Here is an 18921-nt window from a genome sequence, read left to right on the forward strand (position 1 = left end):
TCATCCCACATCAGTGGACAAGGCCAGCTAAAAGCAATGTCTCTGAAAGGTCTCAAGAGTTCCACAACCGAAAGCTGCAGGCAAAATGTTTCCACAACTGAAAACACAAAGCAACAAACCTTCTATTCTAATATGCTTTTTATTTCTATTCAGGGAAAGCAGTCACAAAAAACACTCCATTCCAGTCAGTGCTGCAGGTAAGAAACCTACACATCTGTGAAGTCAGACAGCTCCCCCTGCAGGGCGAACTGGAATGGTACAAGCCAACATCCCACACTCTGGGCTGAAGGGAGGGAGTAGTCTGTGGCGGCGCTCCTGCAATATAAAAAACAACCAAATTCATTAAAAGGATTTTATCAGGCATTGTTCAAAAAGCAGCCTTAGCAGATTCAACCTCTAAAGCAACCTCTGAGCATTAATGATGATCACAGTGTCAGAAGAAAGTCTCATCAAGAGCATGAGGACGAGCCACTGAGGAACCAAGACTCAAAATAAAAAACTTCTTAATAGCATGAGGAAGAACCACTGAGGATCTAAAAAGCTCATTAAGCGCAAGGGGATGAATCATTGAGGATTTAAGACTCAAAAGGAGAAACTGCTTAATAGCATGAGGAAGAACCACTGGGATTAAGAGCAAGAGGGAAAACCACTGATGAACCAAGACTCAGCAGAAGAAACTTCTAAATCTGAGGAAAAGCCACTGAGGAACCAAGACTCAAAAGGAGAAACTTTCTAAGAGCAGGAGGAAGAACCAGTAGTGGGTTTTCCATCCACAAAGTTTTTGTACATTTTGAAAATGCAGGACAAAAAGGCCAAAATCTGAAAAAATAAAACCCCACCCAAAATTGAGCAGAAAATTAAAAATCTGTGAAACATTTGAATGGAAACACAAGTACTGAGAAGAACCTCTACTACTTAAAAGGAGACCCTCTCTAAGAGCATGAGGAAGGTCATGGGTTCTACCGCTTAAATACATTTGTTGTACCTATAAACTGAATGTATTGTACTTACCAGGTTGCTTTCAATGTCTGATCTTTGAATTTGATCAGTGATTCTGGTAACTCCTCATACTGAAGATCGTTTTTTCCTTGAAAGCCAGAAATGAAAGAGTTAACTAGCAAAACAGCAGCAAGAGTGAGCACAGGGAACCAACAGCGTTTTGACTGCTGTTGGTTTCGAGGAGGGGTATTTAACTCTAACACCACATCAGCTTAGTGCTTTCAGTGCCCAGTGATATTTCTGACCCTCTTTCAGTTTTTTTTTTTGGAATTGACATTGTTAAAGGAACGGTCCAGTTAACAGCTAATAAAACAAGGAGCCACCCATTCATTTTACACCAACATCCATTCATTAGCAGCGTTACCATGTTTGATGAAACTATTCTAACTGTATACTAACTGTTTCTAACATTTTAATGGCTTACCCAGAATCCCTTGCAAACTGACATCCTTGGGTTGTTGACGGACAGCAGGCCAAAGAAACTTTTCTCCATTTTCCTCGTGACGGAAGAGAACGACCCTCACGGTTCCCATGGTAACATCTGCTTCATTTTTCCTCAGAATCAGCGTCACACTATGGGGAGAAAAAAGTAAAATCAGCGGGTATCCATGCTCTGCGAAAAGCCAATATGACCAACTACAGTTGCTTTAACTAGTTAACCACACTGAGAGGATAGCAAGTAAGACCATGCTAGCTATGCTAGGCTAGTGCTAGGCTATGCTATGATATGTGACTCCTGTGAGCCGTCGCCAGTGCTGGAAATCATGTCTCATGTCTCTATACAAGATAAATCAGTGTGTTTCTTTCGGAGGTAAAATAACAGGGTGGTAAACATGCTTGTTAAATGACGTCCGATAATTTTTCACACCTAAAGTCACACACTTTTACAGTTGTCAGTGGAATTGTGTATTGCTGCAGAGTGCATACCTGTCGGCCTCCTGCCTGGTGAGCTCCTGCCCCCAAGTGAACTTTACGTGTTGCTGGTCGTTGGTGTAGAGGATATCATCAGGGCTCAGGATCAACTTATATTTCTGATTTTTGAAATGAAGAACAATTTGCTGGAAGCCTTTTGACAAGGCCTGGCCTTGCATTAAGAATCCTGTGAAAACAGAAGAGCGCCGTAGGATTTATTGTTGGCTGTTCCCTCAGATTAACGCGTCAATTACTGCAGTACTATTAAATGGCTAGTTTTCCCAAATGCCGTACCAGAGCTAAAAAATGGAGCTGTCATTTAGCATTGACATGATAATTGATTAGACTAGACTTTAGTATTGTTATGCAGGCAATGCAAACATAGGTGCGCCACTGACTGAAAACAACCTAAAAAGACATCAACAGTCAGACGTCCAAACGCTATCTTGGCAGTGAATTGTCAACACAGGTGCATGCCCAAAGCACGTACACCCCCGCTTGTTACACACATGGACAGACAGCAGAGCACAATCCCATGACACGAGCCAGTTGGCAGCTATGAAAACATTTACATCAATAATATATTTTTGCTGTTCCTGTAAATGACCTCCTCTGCTGAGAAGCGCTGGACACGTCCAGGTAGATGCGTAATTGAAATAGCAATCCGCCGAAGGCAGACCGCACCTGGCTCTTAAAGGGAATGACAAGTGATACGCTGATTGGTTTATTGCACACTTTTAAAACACACCCATGATTAATTAAGAGACTTAGTACATGTCTTTTGCGCGTTTCGAGCCATGCAAGGCGTACATTTCCCATCGTTCTGTAAGCACCGACACACTGAAACGTCCCAAATCAAGCCGCACGGCTGATGGCTCACCTAAAGATCGCTAAAACAGGTTCAGTACATGTAAGTGGACCTCATACACTGTTGTTCCTCCTTCAAATCCAGCACAACCAAAACAAAGCTGTAAAACAGGCTAATTGCAAAACAAGGATCTGCATTAGGCTAATGCTAGGCAATGCTAACTTTTACCAACTCTTCTCTCCATCATCCGCTCCCTCGAAAAACAAGCTGGGCGGCCTTAGCTGAACCTGGTAAGACTTGAAAAAGTCAAACCTGAGGAAGCGAGTGGGGGCAAGGCTGAAAGCTAACTGGCTGCCCACCTCTCCAGGCACATGTGCTCACGATCACTATGTTCTATGACTTTTTCAATACAATATCTACAATAAATAATAATGACATTTTGATAACACCACACATCAGCCATCAATCAGACAAACACAAATGCATACAAACTCAAAAACACTCAAAACACCTCACCTGAAGCAGGATCCTTCAGGAGGCACAGCTTGGGCGCTACAGGTAGGTCATAGCAGAGTGGTTTAGTCTGATTAGGAGAAGAGAGAAGGAACCTGACGCTGCTAACTGTAAGAAAGAAGGAGTTATACAGGTGCAAGAATGGCTAGGACCTGAAAATTGTATGGGGGTCAAAAGGTCATCAGTGCAGCTTTACTAAGGGTCCATCCACAAGGATCTGGATTTTTTTTTAATACACAGAGACGAATACGCTCGTATTAGCATGCTAGCCCTCTATGGGGTGTATAAGTTCCTTATAAAGAGAGACATCAAACACCACAAAGAAGGAAGAAAACACAGGTTTAATCCCAAATTACACACAACTCCCTATGTAGTGCACTATGCAGGACACTAAATTATGGATTCTGAATGTAAACAGAGCATCATATATTTGTAATAGAACAGTGTTTACATGTATTCATATGTGGAAATCTGAAACCTAGTGCTACCTGTGTACTGTGATGGTGTAGTTTTATGACTTATGTAGTTGACTATATAGGGAGTAAGGAGGTGTTTAAAATGCAGCTTGAAAATGGCTTCCGTTATCTGTCCCGGGAGGCCGGAACACAGACAAAATCCTCTGTTTTTAAAAAACATCCGGATACATGTGGACAAGGCCTAAATGCACTCAGTGTACCTTGAGTAGGAGTAGTAGTAGTAGGAGGAGGAGGAGGAGGAGCAGATGAAGTAGTGGGCGTGTTCTCAGGTGAACTCAATAGGTGCATGACTTGCAGGATAGGTGAGGGATCTGGGGCACAGACATGAAAATGTTTTTGGGTTCAATACCCAGGTTCGATACCCAGGCCTTTAACCATCCCTGTTCCCCCTGGGCATGTGTGCTCACTGTCCACTGTGTGTTCAGTGGGCTCAGTGGTTGGAGCACCGGCTCGGCAAGCTGCCACTGCTGGGTCCTCGATGGTTGGGCATTACAAGTGTATTTGTTATATTCTTACATTTGAAGAGTGCCAAAATGCCAAATAGTACCCGACTTTCACCCTCTCTGCTCAACGGGCGTCGCAGCAATAGCTGCCCACCGCTCCAGGCATGTGTGCTTACTGTCACTGTGTGTGTTGATCACTAGTGTGTGTGTCTGTGTGTGTGTGTGTGTTCACTGCACGGATGGGTTAAAGGTGCAGGCCAAATTCCATCTGTGAATAACAACAGTAATGGTGGATATAGGAATTCTGTTATAAATGCAGATACATGTTTTCTGCCACCTGGTGGATTAGCTGTGTACTGCATGCTCCATAATAAAAGAGAGTAAATGTAAAATAAAATGGTCAGAAGTAAGGATGTCCCGGCCAAGGTTTTTCGTAGTTGGCTGCACAAACTGAATAGAAAAACAATACCTTGGATGAATTCTTCCCCCGAAACACTCGCCTCTACAATTATCCCAAAATAATCATCTATAGGGGGAAAAAAACTCAAGTCAAGTCATTTGGCAAGCAAGTGGCAAGCATTATAAACTTGTGTAACCTCCATCTGACCCCAGCTACAGTCGATCAGCCAAGACAAGTTTTGGAATTTGACGTGTGCAGCTATGCACATGGTCATGGGCAGTTCCCAGCCCAGCTGGGGAAGCCATTGTGACAACAACAATATCAAGCTTATTGATAAGAGTACCATATTCTTTTTCTGCAGAAAGGACACGATGGTCTGGGACAGGACGGCTAAAGCGGAATATTTCTGCACACATGAACATACAGGTGTAGAGGTGTTACAGGAGGAGGATAGGCTAGAGGACAGGTGCTTTATGATGTATTATGTATGCGGAGGATACTGGGATGCCCACCTGGTGAACCTGGTTGCGTTTTTGCGATCTGTGCACTTCCTAATTCTGTAGAGGAAAAAACAGCAGGGGTTACTGGAACAGCTTCATTTGCAAGTCTCATCACAGTTTGCTTTTAATGATTAGATTATGTAATTATGCAATTATGTAATTATGCTCTGATTATGTGGCGTGGGTTTTTGTACAGCTGTTTGATCTGACACACACATATTTCCCCCCTATAGGAATGAATAGGGAGCAACATTTTGGCATCAAATTTAATGATGCTGCAAATACACTGGTAATACCCAACCATCAAACAGGGAGTACGACTGCAACCCCTTAGCAACGCCACAGAAAACAATGAGGATACATCATAGCAATCACCTGGGGTACCACAGCAAGCAACCAACAACCACTTCGCAAAAACTCAGCATTGCCATAGCAACCACCTTGCAGTCACCTAGCAACACCATAGCATCCACCTGGGATACCATAGAGACTGACTAGCAACACCATATCAACCACCTGGCAACACCATAGCAACCAAATGGGATACCAGAGCAGCCACTTAGCAACACCATAGCAACCACCTAGTTTATCAAAACCAACTGCTTATAGTATATACCATAGCATGCACTTAACAACCCAGCAACACCATAGCATAGTCTTGCTGGTCATGCTGATCGTCCAGCTTTGTCTTGCTGGTCAACCAGCATGGTCAAGCTTGGTCATACTGGTTGGTCAGCCAAACCATCAAACTTGAAAACATACCCTATGCACCCTAGAGCTTAACCAGCTTGAGGCTGTTTTTTCAGCAGTGTTCTTGTCTTTGAGACTTGAGTCTCAACAGTATCAAGTTACTGTTCTGTTTATACTGGCATCAAGTTGAACCATTAGTTAGTATTTAAGTACATTTCAAGTCTACAAATCTTCTTAAATCTCTGGTAAAACATTGTCTCAGGTTTCAGGCATTGTAGGCATGACGATTTGAGGAGAACTTTCTTTTACAGCTTTTAGAGGTTCAGACGTCCCAGTCCACATTCACCACCACTGTGAACCGTTCTGACTGGGGAAGTTTCTCTAGAATGGAGCATTTCACTCCACTCTGGATGATTTTGTTCACGCCTGAAACATTGAATTTTACAGGAATTACTTACGAGTCCTTTGCGGTGGCTGTAATGGTTGCCGCAAAGCTGGCAGACCCTTAGAATATAAGTCTGGCTGCTCCCCTTCTTTAGGTTTATGGGCAACTTCTGCATCCTCTTCCTGGGGCTTGGTGACCACCATAGAAGTTAGTGGAGTCACAAACTTGTACTTCAGAGAAAGGGCCAGAGCTTCTTTCTTGTTTTCATTTTTCTTCTTTCCTTTAAGTGTCAGTCTGAAATACAGAAATACAAGTGATCTTATTAACACACTCTTAATGCACAGGCTCAGTTGTTTGGGTGTTGTAGGTTCAAGCACCAATCACCCATCTAATAAAAAAACCCAAACAACTAAATTCATGTAGGTTCCACTCATGCCACCAAAACAGCTCTGCCCCATCACAGCATGGACTTCACAAGACCTCTGAAGGTGTCATGTTGTATCTGGACACCTTCAAAAGCGGCAAACGTCCTGTGTGTTGTAAGGTTGGGCCTTCATGAGCACCAATGAACTCTGTGCATCCATGACCCCAACCAGTTCACTGATTGTCCTTCCTTGGAGCACTTTACGTAGGTAATGATCACTGCATACAGAGAACACCCCACAAGACCTGCCTGATGTTTTGGAGATGTTCTGACCCAGTGTTCTAGCCATCACAGTATGGTTCTTGTCAAAGTGTCTTACATTTTTACAATTGTCCATTATTCCTGCTTTCAACACATCTTGCTGCCTAATATATCCACACCTTGACAGGAGCCACATTAACCAGATCATCATTGACATTCACTGCACCTGTTGAATGGTTTTAATGTTATGGCTAATTGGTGTACATATCAAACCACTCACTCTTTCTCCAGTAGCTGCTTCACAGTGAGGTAGGCCCATAATCGCTGAATGAAGTTTTCATGTTGTGGCAAAACATCAATAAGGGATTTTGTTGAAAGAGAGTCCTGGAAGACTACTTTATCACTTTTCTGCAAAGAACAAGAGCAAAAAATATGGAAGACATATAGTATTGCAATCAGAATTATTTAATTTTATTTGCAAATTTATTATGCAGGTTTATTAGCAAAATTTCCACATTTTAAGCTGTCAGTCAAACTATTTAAATCGCTCAACACAACTAATAGAACAACTGGTTTCTTCAAATTTAAGACGTCCCACTTTTAATGATGACGGCAGTCTTTTTTATTATACCCCTGAATAGCATCCTTCAAAAAATCACACATTTACAAATCAGGTGGCAAGGTTTCAGAAGGTTTCATCAGGTGGGCTTGAGATAAAACACTTTAAATACTTGGGGGCTTGGTGGCTTGTAGACTGTGACTTTTGATTGCAAATTAAAAATAAGGCAAGAGAGACAAAAGAGTTATCCAAAAAACAAACAAGGCACTGAATGTGACAGAGACACAGTTGAAAGCACAGTTCACAAGTTCAAAGTTAAAGAAACACTGGCTACACTACCTGGACATGTCAGAAAGAGGAAGCTATCACCAGTTCCCAACAGATTACTGAGGAGGCAGATGGTCAAAAACCCACTGCAAAAGACATGCATCAAGATTTGGTGGCAGCAGGCACTGAGGTTTCAGTTTGCATATAAAACACTGAAGGTTTCCACATCCGGTACACCTCTACTGACCCAAAAGCACAAGAAAACCGATTGATTGACTCCAATCTGTTTAAAACCATATAAACAAGCCACAGAAGTTTTGGGATTCTGTTCTATGGAGCGATGAAACAGAACTGGACCTTTTCAGGCCTATGGATCAGTGGTATGTCTGGAGGAGGAACACCCTGCCTACAGTAAAACATGGCAGTGACTCAGTGATGCTCTGGGGCTGCTTTGCTTCATCTGGCACTGGAATGCTACAGCGTGTGTCGGGCAAGATGGATTCAATCAAGTATCAGGAAATCCCAGGAAAAAATAGCTGAAGCCATCACAGTCACCTGAGTTGAACCCCATAGCGGTTGCAGCACGTAACCCCATGAGTATTAGTGAACTGGAGGTCATTGCCAATGAGTAATGGGCTGAGAATTCAGCTTTAAGCCAGTGCAATATTGTAGCTAGAGAGTGTGTATAGTGTGTAAAGTGTGTAAATATGTAGTATAAGTTAGTGTGTAAATATTCAGTATTTCTATTTTGCAAATATGTGTGTGTGTGTGTGTGGGGGGGGGGTTACCACTCAGAGGGACAATGCACCTACATTTTTCACTCACCTTACACCTGTGCAATGTGATGTAACAATAAATGCAATTTGATTTGATTAATGTCCTGTCTGGATTTCCCAGGAAAACCGTTACCAGGTTACCAAGTTCTTACTGAGAATGCGATGATTTTCGTTTCGAAACTCTCCAGGCTGTTGTCTGTGATTTCACCAGCCACCACGATCTCTGAGCCATTGTAGTAGTGGCTGAACCTGGTCTGGGTGAGATTTGCTGCTCCTGTGTAGTTCAGCTGGACGTTAGTTAACAGTGGAACGGCAACTTCCTCATAGAAACCCTACCAGACACAAAAAAGGTTCTAAAATAAAGAATTTTAAATGATTTAACTGCAAACTACTGGCAAATTCTATCCCACCTGTAGCTGTAGGTCTGCATCTGAGTCCACATAGATCCTGCGAGCAAGTCCGTTATTCTCCAATGCCATTTTCTCCAGGAACTCAAAGTTAACATCAAATCCAAACCCCAGACAGTACAGAGGAAACGTTCCCCCTATAGCTTCTTTCACATTGGCCTGAATCTTGTTTAGGTTAGTTTCCCCTATGGGAGTCACGAACAGAATTGGTATGAATAGAAATTCCTCTTTCTGAAGCAAAACGATTAAGTAGTGCTCTAGATTGGGCTTGGTTCAAAATTGTCTATATATTAAAGAAAAATGGTAATTTAGGTGATATCTCAAATGCTTAATAAAGCTCTGATGAACACATGCAAAAAAGTATCTGTAAGATAAATGGTAGTAAACACTCAATATGAAACTGGAGCATGTTGATTTAGACAGTTTATCATGTGTGACTGTATATAAAACAGTTTTGCTTTCTCCTCATAAATGTATGAAATTGTTCTTTACCCTTCATGCATATTTATCTGAAAAGCATGAAATGCACTGTGGTGTACCACAAGGATTCATCATAGGAACACTTATTTTTCATCTATTCTGCTGTTCTTCTATATTCTATCAGTGGACTTCTGTTATTGTTGGGTCTACAGTGCAGACTGTATCCAAGGCAAGACAAATTGGTGCTATTCGAGAAGTATTTTAAGCTGCACTATGATGAATGCAATGTGCTTCATAAATAAAGTTTATTATGGGGTATTTTAGTACTACCTGACGTGGGGTCTCCATCAGTCAGCAGGATCAGGATGGAGGTGGAGCCTTCTTGTGGGCGCATATTAATCATTGCAACCCCCTTCAGCACTGCAGCATTGATGTTTGTGGCTGAGATCAGATGCAAAAAAACATATGGTGTTTGCTGATTTCTGGAATTGTGCTGTATTCATAAAATCCATAGTGAAAGCAAAATTCCAGTGTTTTAAAAATGTCTGCATCATGCATTCAGTTAAAGCCATTTGATTAGAGTCAGAATTGACACCATTGATTCACCAGACCAGAACCAGATGCCTGAAGAGCTCAATGCCTCTAACCCCCACAGAAAACCCCCCTCACTATGGTGCTTGGTGAATTATAGTTTTGCAGGGGTACATTCAGGGGTTGGATAGTAAATAAAATGGCTACATTTGTGTTTTAGTCCTTTTTTTTCATTTTTTTTTTTGTAGTTTTTTACATCTGGTTCCATTCACAAATTCATTTCACATATTGTCAAAACATCAAAGACCTTGTATCTCCAAAATGTAAACTTTACAGGAAATAAGGAGAAAACCTTCTTACCTTTCAAATCAAACATTTATTTGAAATCTACTTTGAAATTTAAAAATGTTATTTTATTTTATTGTTGATTTTGGAGCATTTCTATTGGTCCATTGATTATAAAATACTGACCCAATGTAAAGAACCACTACCAGATTCAAATTATGTCAGAAAATATCAAATATGGAGATACATGGACATGTATGGTATACATGGTTATCCACATAATACACACTGTTATCTACATAATAACTAGTAACTAATATAATAATAATAATAATAATAATAATAATAAGAAGAAGAAGAAGAAGAAGACAAAACTGCTTCATTTCTGTGGATCATTTTACCTCCTTGATCGTCAATCTTTCTCACAAAGTCTTTTGCTGCCTCCAGGTTGGTCTCTGTGGCTTGGACGAGTCCATCTTTCCAGACTTTTACTTGACTATCAAAGGTGATCAGGCCAAAGTTGTCTTCTGCAGAAAGATCTTCTAAAATCCTCAGCAGTGCCTCACGAGTCTGGGACAAAAACACTTCATCAGCAACTCCTGCCTTCATATACTGCAGCACCCCTGGTCACAATCTCTGTTACTATCAATACAAAAGTGAGTGGAAGTTAACTTGATCTCCAAAAGACAAAAAGTTGAAAACCCCCAACTAAATCTTTTCAACATCGTAAGCAAGATTAGGGAAGAAAGTAAGGAGCAACATGCAAATGTTTGGGCACCTTAAGAGATCTGAGCTCTAGTATCACTTTTACCAAGAACATCAGCAGTCATGGTGTAACAATCAGCAGCCATGGGCTGCTCTAAACAGCTGCTTATCTCTGAAAATGAAAATTGATGCCTACAAAGCAGGTGAAGACTATAAGGAGACAGCAAAGTGTTTTAGAGGTGCCTGTTTCATTAGTTTGTAATGTAATTAAGAAATTGTCAAAACTTGAATGCCACCATATGTAGTTGCAAATACTGTATACCTGCTCACTGAAATGACAGCCATGCCAACACTGACTCTACAGTAGTTAATCAGGCCAAAGATAGTGTAATAGGGAATATGTAAATGGAGCTGATACACATCAGCACATTTAGTCCTGTTTACTGTCCACCTGTTGAATTTTCCGTCCGTGCATGGAGCCACTTCTGTCAATGACAAACACCACGTTTTTGGGGATTCGCTGAATATCCGATGGTGCAAAGTAGTGAACGAAATAACCGTTTGATGCCTAACAAAAAAGAAACATGAATGAGTCTTGCTATATTATTATCATATTATATGCTGCAAAATGTCTGGGATAAAAAACTAATTTTTTCACATAACTGAAATTGACAATGATATTTTATTAAATATCATTGTTTAATAAATGATATTTTATTAAACATATGTTATTATATGGACCGTTCTAAGAATTGCAGGTACATTTAAAATCTGAAAAGATTTTACTCATCAGTAAACTGTAATTCAACTGTTCAAACCATTTAAACCACTAACAGAATTTTGCATCTCAACTCCATGAGCCAACCTTAAACTAGATTCCACACATCCTGTCTAAAAACAGAAATTCATGGATTTTTAACACATTATTGTTTATTAAAGATTAAACGAGAGATTCACTCAGTATCACAAATCTGACAAATAACTAATATACTGTTGAAACACAAAATAGATCAATTTAAAAAATGGACTTAACAGATTTGGTGCAGTTTTAAATCAGAGGTAACAGAGTTGACCCATTGACACATTGAGACTTTATTATTTTAATTACTGAAATTATATATTATACAGAAAGTAGTTATTCTGGGTAATATATATATATATATATATATATATATATATAATGTGTGTGTAATATTCTATATTTCTGTAGTTTATTATGTTCTTTAAGTAAAGCCATAAAATAACTACTTTGGTAGCAATGCATCAGTTAGTCACAATGTCTAATAGCAAACAATACTATGGAAAAAATACTGGATTCTGAATTTATATGACTGACATTTTTTTTTTTTTTTTTGCTTTAACAGTGTGATATTCAACAGTACAGTAAACCAGTACCTGCAGTTCTCCACTGGGCTTTGGTCTCTCTACATCGTACATGATGATCAGGTCTCCATTCAGTCCGTTTTCTCCACAAACGTCACACTTGGTCTGCTGCTCACGAGTGGGGTAGAAGTTCACCCAAGCCTGCATGTCCAAACACACAGAGCTCCTTTGAAGCTGCACATTTCATTAGTTTACTTTATTTTATTATTTAACTCTTCAGTTACTGCTTAGGTGCTCAGTGCTTAATCGAGTTATCAAATGTCAGAGGCTGGATGTTTATGTTTAGACTCGGAAGAGTTTAGAAAAGCATGACTACAGCACACAGTGTAATTCTCACCTCTTTACCAGATCGTGTCGTGGTCACCGCATTGGTCAGCTCGTTGGTGTTCAACCCTCCTTTCACCTCCAGCAAGGAAATACCCGGACTCTCATGAATGTACACGTCAATCTAACGGAGACACAACCGGAGTGTGGAGTTCTGAGACTGTACATAGAGCTGTCACAGTACTCCAGTTAGGAGTTTGATACCAGTACCAGCTCTGGTACAGTCTTAAACAGAAAGGTGCTAGAAAGGGTTCTTTGAGTGATGCCATAGGAGAACTACTCTGGTGCCAAATATTCGGTTCGTCACATTCCTTGATTTTTTTTTAAGTGAATCACAATGTCTAATATCAAACAATACTATAGTATAAATATAACAACTGCTTTCTTAATGTTACCCAATTTTGGCAGGACTTGAATACTGAAGTAACGAAGGGCCTGTTTACACCTGCATTAACATGCGTTTAGTATCTGAATTGTATCTGAATCTACTTTGACCAGATTCTGTTTACATCTGTCATAAAAATGTGATCTAGTGTGATCCAGATTAGGTCCTGACAGACAAGCAACAGGCAACAGCGAGATAGGAGACCAGGCTTCTGTCTCTGTGAGTAGGGAGAAACCAAAATACTGTGATCTTAAGGTCAAATTACTGTTTCAAACCCAGGTTTTAAATCACTAAAAAAATCTGAGAAAGACCTGATGAATAGTTTGTAGTGGCTGCTGTACTTGCGCAGATGTTCTCATAGAGGAGGAGGGGTTTTCTCCGCTCGTGGCGTAAGCAGCAAGCTGATTGGTCCATACTGTTGAAAGGCGGGACTTATGTGTAAACAGCCGCCACGCTCAGCGTTACGAGAACTACCGCTCACATTTCAAACAGTCTCCTCAGTTAAAACGTCCCTCATTTCCGTCTTGCTGGCTGTAAACAACAATTTCTTAGCCTCTCAGTTTCTCTTTGAACAGTTTAGAGGAACGGTGGAGGTCTACAACGAGGTGGGCCAATAGATGGTTCTCGCATTCCAGTAACGACTCTATCAGGAAACACTACTGACTGTTTAAACCGCAAGGCAGCAAACTCTGTAATAAATGAGCGCAAACACACACACACACACACACACACACACACAGCTAGAGGGATCATTCGCATTCCTGGCGGAATCACTAGTGTTACACTTGTGTTAAATTTAGACAGGATCCGTCTTTGACCACCTCCCAATATGGTGTTTACACCTGTGAAATCCCCACGTGATCCGGTGGAAACAGGCTCTAAAGAAACAGTGGTTTAATTCCTATTTATGGATCATATTGCTCAGATTAGGTCAATATTACTAAAAATACTGAAATACTAAAATCTAAAACTTCTCCCAGCCCACACTGGACAAATATAACTTTGTATTGTTAATGCTAATACCAATATTGTTATTGTTAATTGTTAATACCAATCAATTAATGAATTATTAGTAAATGAAAGCACTTGGAGTGTTTTGATAGTTTTGATGTTCTTAGTTGAGTAAAACGTTATGTAAAAAGAAATTACATGAAAGAGGTGTAATGAATTATGTTGAGTTATGGCCGCCGTCTTTTGGGCTGTACTGTACCTTAAAGTCTGCTACAGGCTGCATCGGCTGAGCATTGACGAGTAACTCATATTTGCCAAGGCGCCGCTTTAGAAGCTCCTCATAGGTGAGTTCAAAGGTCACTTTACTGAAAGCCGCCACCGCCACCGAAGTTTTAAAGTCCTCCAGAGTCCGTCCTACTGAGCTGGGGCAACACAGTTACACACAGCATTCACAGTTTTACTAGTTATACTGAACATTATATGGGCAAAAGTATTGGGACACCTGCTTGTTCATCTTTTTTTCTGACATCAAGGGCATTAATAAAAGATTTGATCCTGCGTTTTCTTGGAGTAACTGTCTCTACTGTCCGGGGATTTGATTGCATTCAGCAACAAGAGCGTTAGTGAGGTCAGGATGCTGGATGATCATCAATCCCCCTCATCCTCAACTCCTCAGGTCATCTCAAATATTTTGAATGGAGCACCATCCATCATTCCAGAGAACACAGCTCCACTGCTTCACAGTTCAATGCTGGGGGGCTTTATACCCCTCTAGCCCACATCTGGGATTTGGCGTGGTGCCAATGGGTTCATCTTTTTTTCTGATAGGGAGTATATTCTGTCTATCCTATTGGCAGTACTTCTCTACAGGGACTAGACAAGCTGTGTGTGTGTGTGTGTGCCTTCGCACATCTGTGTCAGCAATGAGTGCAACTTAAAGTAGCTGAATGCATTCATTAGGAGGAGTGTCTACAAACATTTGGAGATGTAGTGTATGTTGTGGTAGTTACGGTCAGATTAGGCCAGAGATTAGGTCAGTAATTCAGAATGAGAATGAGGTTTATGAACAGAATCAGAACCAGCTTTTTTTTAGTTTCTGTGGTACCTGACCACTCCAGCACTCTCTCCTCGAGCTACTGCCTGACTGTACTGCTGCTGAGCTGCTTCCTTCTCCTTCACGACTCCATCGTACGTCTTCCCCTCTATGGTCCTGAGGAGGCATATGTGTGTTTATGGACAGTCAGTTCAGTTATATAGCCTGAATGAAGGCTGAATACCTTAAATAAGGCTGCATTTCTTTATACACTAATAATAACTGATGAACTGATGATCGTATTCACTTACATGCGGAATTTACTGATGAAAGCATTCTTGGGAATCTTGACCTGGAAATGGATTTCTTTGGACTCATTGAGCCGGTTTGCTACGCGGCTCGTGATGACTGTGATGGCGTAGCGGCTGGTGACCGTAGAGTTTATGTGGAAGCTGTAGATGTCAATGTTTTGTTCCTGTGTTTTTGAGCAAATTAAATTCTATTTATTTCGTTAGTGATGTCCGATGCCTTCGTTTCATATATACTATATATAGTAAATTATCCCTGTCCAATTAAAAACATTTTCAAATCATGAAAAAACTAAAAAACTGACAAAAAATGGAGATACATGGTTTTCACTGGACAACCACAATATACTAAATTACTGTAATATATTAATATTGTTGAAACTCAACAGATAGTGGCAGTTCCAGCAAGTAATTGAGTAATTAATTAATTAATTATCTTTATACTTTTTTGCTCATTTTAATCTCCCAGTTGTTTTTTTACATTGTGTCAAAAATTACATAATCACTTATACTGTATAATAGATTTGTCATGCAAATGTTTATATTAATTACAAAGCCTTATCTGATCACTTAGTAATAGGCCTGCGGATTTAAATGTTCAATAATACACTCAATAAAAAACACTAAAGTAACCTAACAATAAAAGAAGAGTTATCTTTAAATATATAGTATAAAAGAACCGAATCCAGAGCTGGATAGTGAGGAAACTGACTGAGAGCAGAACCAAGGCTGTGTGGTGTCGCTGTTTACAGCTTATCTGAAGTGAGTACTCTATGTTTGCCTTTCGTCTCCCCCGAAAACATTCAGAGACAACTCAAACAGACCTATCAGAGTGACCTTCACCTCAAAGGTGCTCAGCTGAACTTTGTTAAAGAGATTTGTTTTGTATAATAAAAAGTATTGCATATGTATACACAAGAAGCCAGGAATACACTCAGCAACCACAAAGTCTTAAGAAAGAAACTTCTTAGATGTGTTTTCATTAAACTCATACTAAATAAAGAAACTAAAGAAAAAATAAGGAAACAATATTTTTCAATTAGTATTTGTCAAGTATTTGTTCTTAAATATTTTCTTTCTTATTATATTCTATATTCTATATTATTAAATAGTTGAATTGCAGATTTAATGTCTAATTCAACAACATTTCAAAGCAGAGACTGATCTTAAAGCACTGCAATGTTTATCTGACAATTTATTGGAAAATTAAATTCAGACAATTCAATTCAATATTGTGAAAGAGACACATATGCCAGAGAAACCAACAAAAAACACGTCTACGCAGGGTAAACTCACCACACGACTCAAAGTAGCACACCATAGAAGGCACACGATTAATTACATGTACCTTCGATGGTGTACAACATGTACAATCTTATAAAACCCGCTTAACTACTGAACTGCTGCTAACCCCCTCATTCATCACTGCTACATAGGGTTCGCTCATCAGTCAGAGTGGAACAACACCATTTTTATTTATTTAAAATTGAGCAAGTTACCAGTTGCCATTTGGAATTAAGCTGTTGGGGGGAAAACGACACTAAAAAGTCATTAAGTATTTTCTTTGCAGTGAAAATTTCCATTTAAAATGCTGTGTAGAAGAGAATATATATACATTTTAGTATATATATATATATATATATATATATATATATATATATATATATATATATATATATATATATATATATATATATATAAGGTTTTAGTGCATTTCTATTGGTTAATTCATCAGGAAATTGTCTGAACAGAACTGCCAGATTCATATCCCAAGTTTTCAGATCTGTATGAACTCTAAACTTACCTTCTGGGTTGGGGCGGAGGTGACACAGGTTAGTAAGAATGCAAAGACACCTACTACGATGGCAGCTCGACCCATGGTTCAGTAGGCCTTACAAACATGCACATTTAACCAAACTCTGCACCCTCTCTGCCAGTAGTCATTTATATATCTGTGCAAAGACTCTGCCCTTTTTGTCACTGACCCCTGGTGTGGGCAGTGTGGGGCTGGAGTCCAGTACAGTTTGTTGATTTCCCTGCTCTAACATACCTACTAAACAGGTGAGTTGAATCGATGGGCTTGAGCAGTAAAAGCTCCAGAATCAGAATTGCCCACCCCTGCCCTACAGAATCACTGCTACTGAAAGAGTTGAGATGAGCACGCCATACAACAGCAACATAAAGTTCGGTAGAAAGCTTTTATGAAAGGCACACTGCATCCTCATACATTTGAGCCTCTTTATAATAAGACTACATTATATTTTAGTGGTTGTTAATTAGCTTATAAACACCCTAAATCATTTGTTATCAGTTCTAACACACAGTGAAAAAGGGGCAACAGTGACCCACCTTCTTCCATACTATTAAGGTAAGTTGTTCCATACTGTTAAGGTGCTGGTTCCTGGTTCTAACTGTAGGTTCTCCATCAGTCAGTGTTCTACCTTTCAGCTTCAGCGGAGGTCTGTTATTAACATGTGACGTGACTCCATTCACATTCTAAGCTCTTACCAGTATTGTTCACGTTCATTTTCTGCGTTGTTAATGTTCGTATTAGGAGCTCATTAAAAATGCTAATGTTGTGGTGGTTATGAATGTTAATAACTCATTATAAATGAACAAAGTCTATCTGAGATGATCTGGGATCAAACATAAACAGGAGAAGGTCAGATTATGATTTGTGAGTAAAAGACTGGTCCAGATTAAGGTCCTGGGGTTAATTAGCAGTAACCTATTGATCTGCTGAGGCTGTAAGGCTTAATCCTAATGCAGAAACGATTTTGAATTATTTGACAACTGTGTGGTTAAACATATTTTGTGGCATCCTCCAAGGTTTTATTTCAGGGCCTATAAAACTTATGTTAATTATGACATAATGTAATAATGTAAAAATGTTTAGTAAAGACCTGAAGTGTGGGCTTACAAACAGGGTCTAAGATTGACTGACTAATAGAGTAGACAAAGAAGAAAAGGCAGCAGGAATATCTGAGCTTTAACAGTAGAGATGAGTATGGGCTCACTGTTTGGTAAGAGAATCTCATCGTTGCTTTTTTATTTGTGCTATAACTGCTTATTAATACTTTGTATGGTGTTTACATTAGTGTTACAATTCAGCAATTCACTGGGTTCACAGTCTAACACTCTTACAATACTTAAAACACAGTGTGACAGAAGTAAAATCATGATGTATCCATGCTGTTCCCTGATCTACTAATCAAACTGTAACTTGGACGCAGGAGGAGTGTGTGGCACATGACATGAACATGTTAGAGCTTGTTGTTTACATACTTGGATGTTAAAACCATGCAGCTGCATCACATACAAATAATAGAGTGATGCCACAGCCATAGTAAGCAGGACTCCTATAGAGCATAACTGTCCTCTCTCTCTGAGTGGGTACAGTGGATCACTTTAAGCGTGTTGGGCTCTGGTGGTGTTGTGTTAGCAGTAGTTTGAGAAGATGTGGTGGAACTTTATGTGTCTTGGAGGAGGGCCGTGCTAGCCTTCACCCTCACAGTGCTGGTAGTAGTAGTTGGGACCAAACAATAGAGTGTGAATTTGCTTAAACCCAGACTCAAGTAAAAGTAATGTCACGTCAGCAAAAGTAGCCAAAAAGTAGCTTTTCAAGAAACATCTTAGTGGAGCCATCCAAAGTCTCCCAGCACAGGAATTGAAGTTCTTTGTTCATTGTTCTAAGACTCTGTTCTTCTCCTTTTGGAGTAAATATGGTGTAGATTTAGTGTAAATTAAACACTAAAGCTAAAAAAGTGTGAGAAGTGTGATTACAGTATAGTAAAGCAGTCCAGGAGCTGAACCTTCACAACACAATGTAAAGTTAA

General features: G+C 39.8%; 1 protein-coding gene across 1 annotated transcript; it reads right to left on the reverse strand.

Moving 5' to 3' along the window:
- Positions 1-206: 206 nt before the first annotated feature.
- itih3b.2 (inter-alpha-trypsin inhibitor heavy chain 3b, tandem duplicate 2) lies at positions 207-16964 on the reverse strand. The gene is made up of 19 exons (XM_072666531.1): positions 16890-16964; positions 15089-15252; positions 14850-14954; positions 14004-14166; positions 12422-12532; positions 12097-12225; positions 11153-11269; positions 10398-10566; positions 9511-9621; positions 8764-8945; positions 8506-8685; positions 7032-7159; positions 6200-6420; positions 3909-4019; positions 3236-3340; positions 1927-2098; positions 1424-1572; positions 1012-1087; positions 207-315 (listed from the first exon to the last, which is right to left on the reverse strand). Exons 1-19 carry the CDS (start codon positions 16962-16964, stop codon positions 207-209), a joined length of 2577 nt encoding a protein of 858 aa, XP_072522632.1.
- Between the last annotated feature and the right edge of the window lie 1957 nt (positions 16965-18921).

This window comes from Salminus brasiliensis, chromosome 21 (genome assembly GCF_030463535.1).
Source record: "Salminus brasiliensis chromosome 21, fSalBra1.hap2, whole genome shotgun sequence".
Taxonomy (NCBI): Eukaryota; Metazoa; Chordata; class Actinopteri; order Characiformes; family Bryconidae; genus Salminus; species Salminus brasiliensis.

What these genes read in the sequence shown, in the direction of transcription:
- itih3b.2 (XM_072666531.1), bottom strand. Translation starts at nt 16,964, where the DNA reads ATGGGTCGAGCTGCCATCGTAGTAGGTGTCTTTGCATTCTTACTAACC. An exon ending in ACGGACGGAAAATTCAACAG is followed by an intron (nt 10,567 to 11,152) that starts GTGGACAGTAAA and finishes TTTTTGTCCCAG; the next exon opens with ACTCGTGAGGCACTGCTGAG. An exon ending in AAGCAGCTACTGGAGAAAGA is followed by an intron (nt 6,421 to 7,031) that starts GTGAGTGGTTTG and finishes TCTGTATTTCAG; the next exon opens with ACTGACACTTAAAGGAAAGA.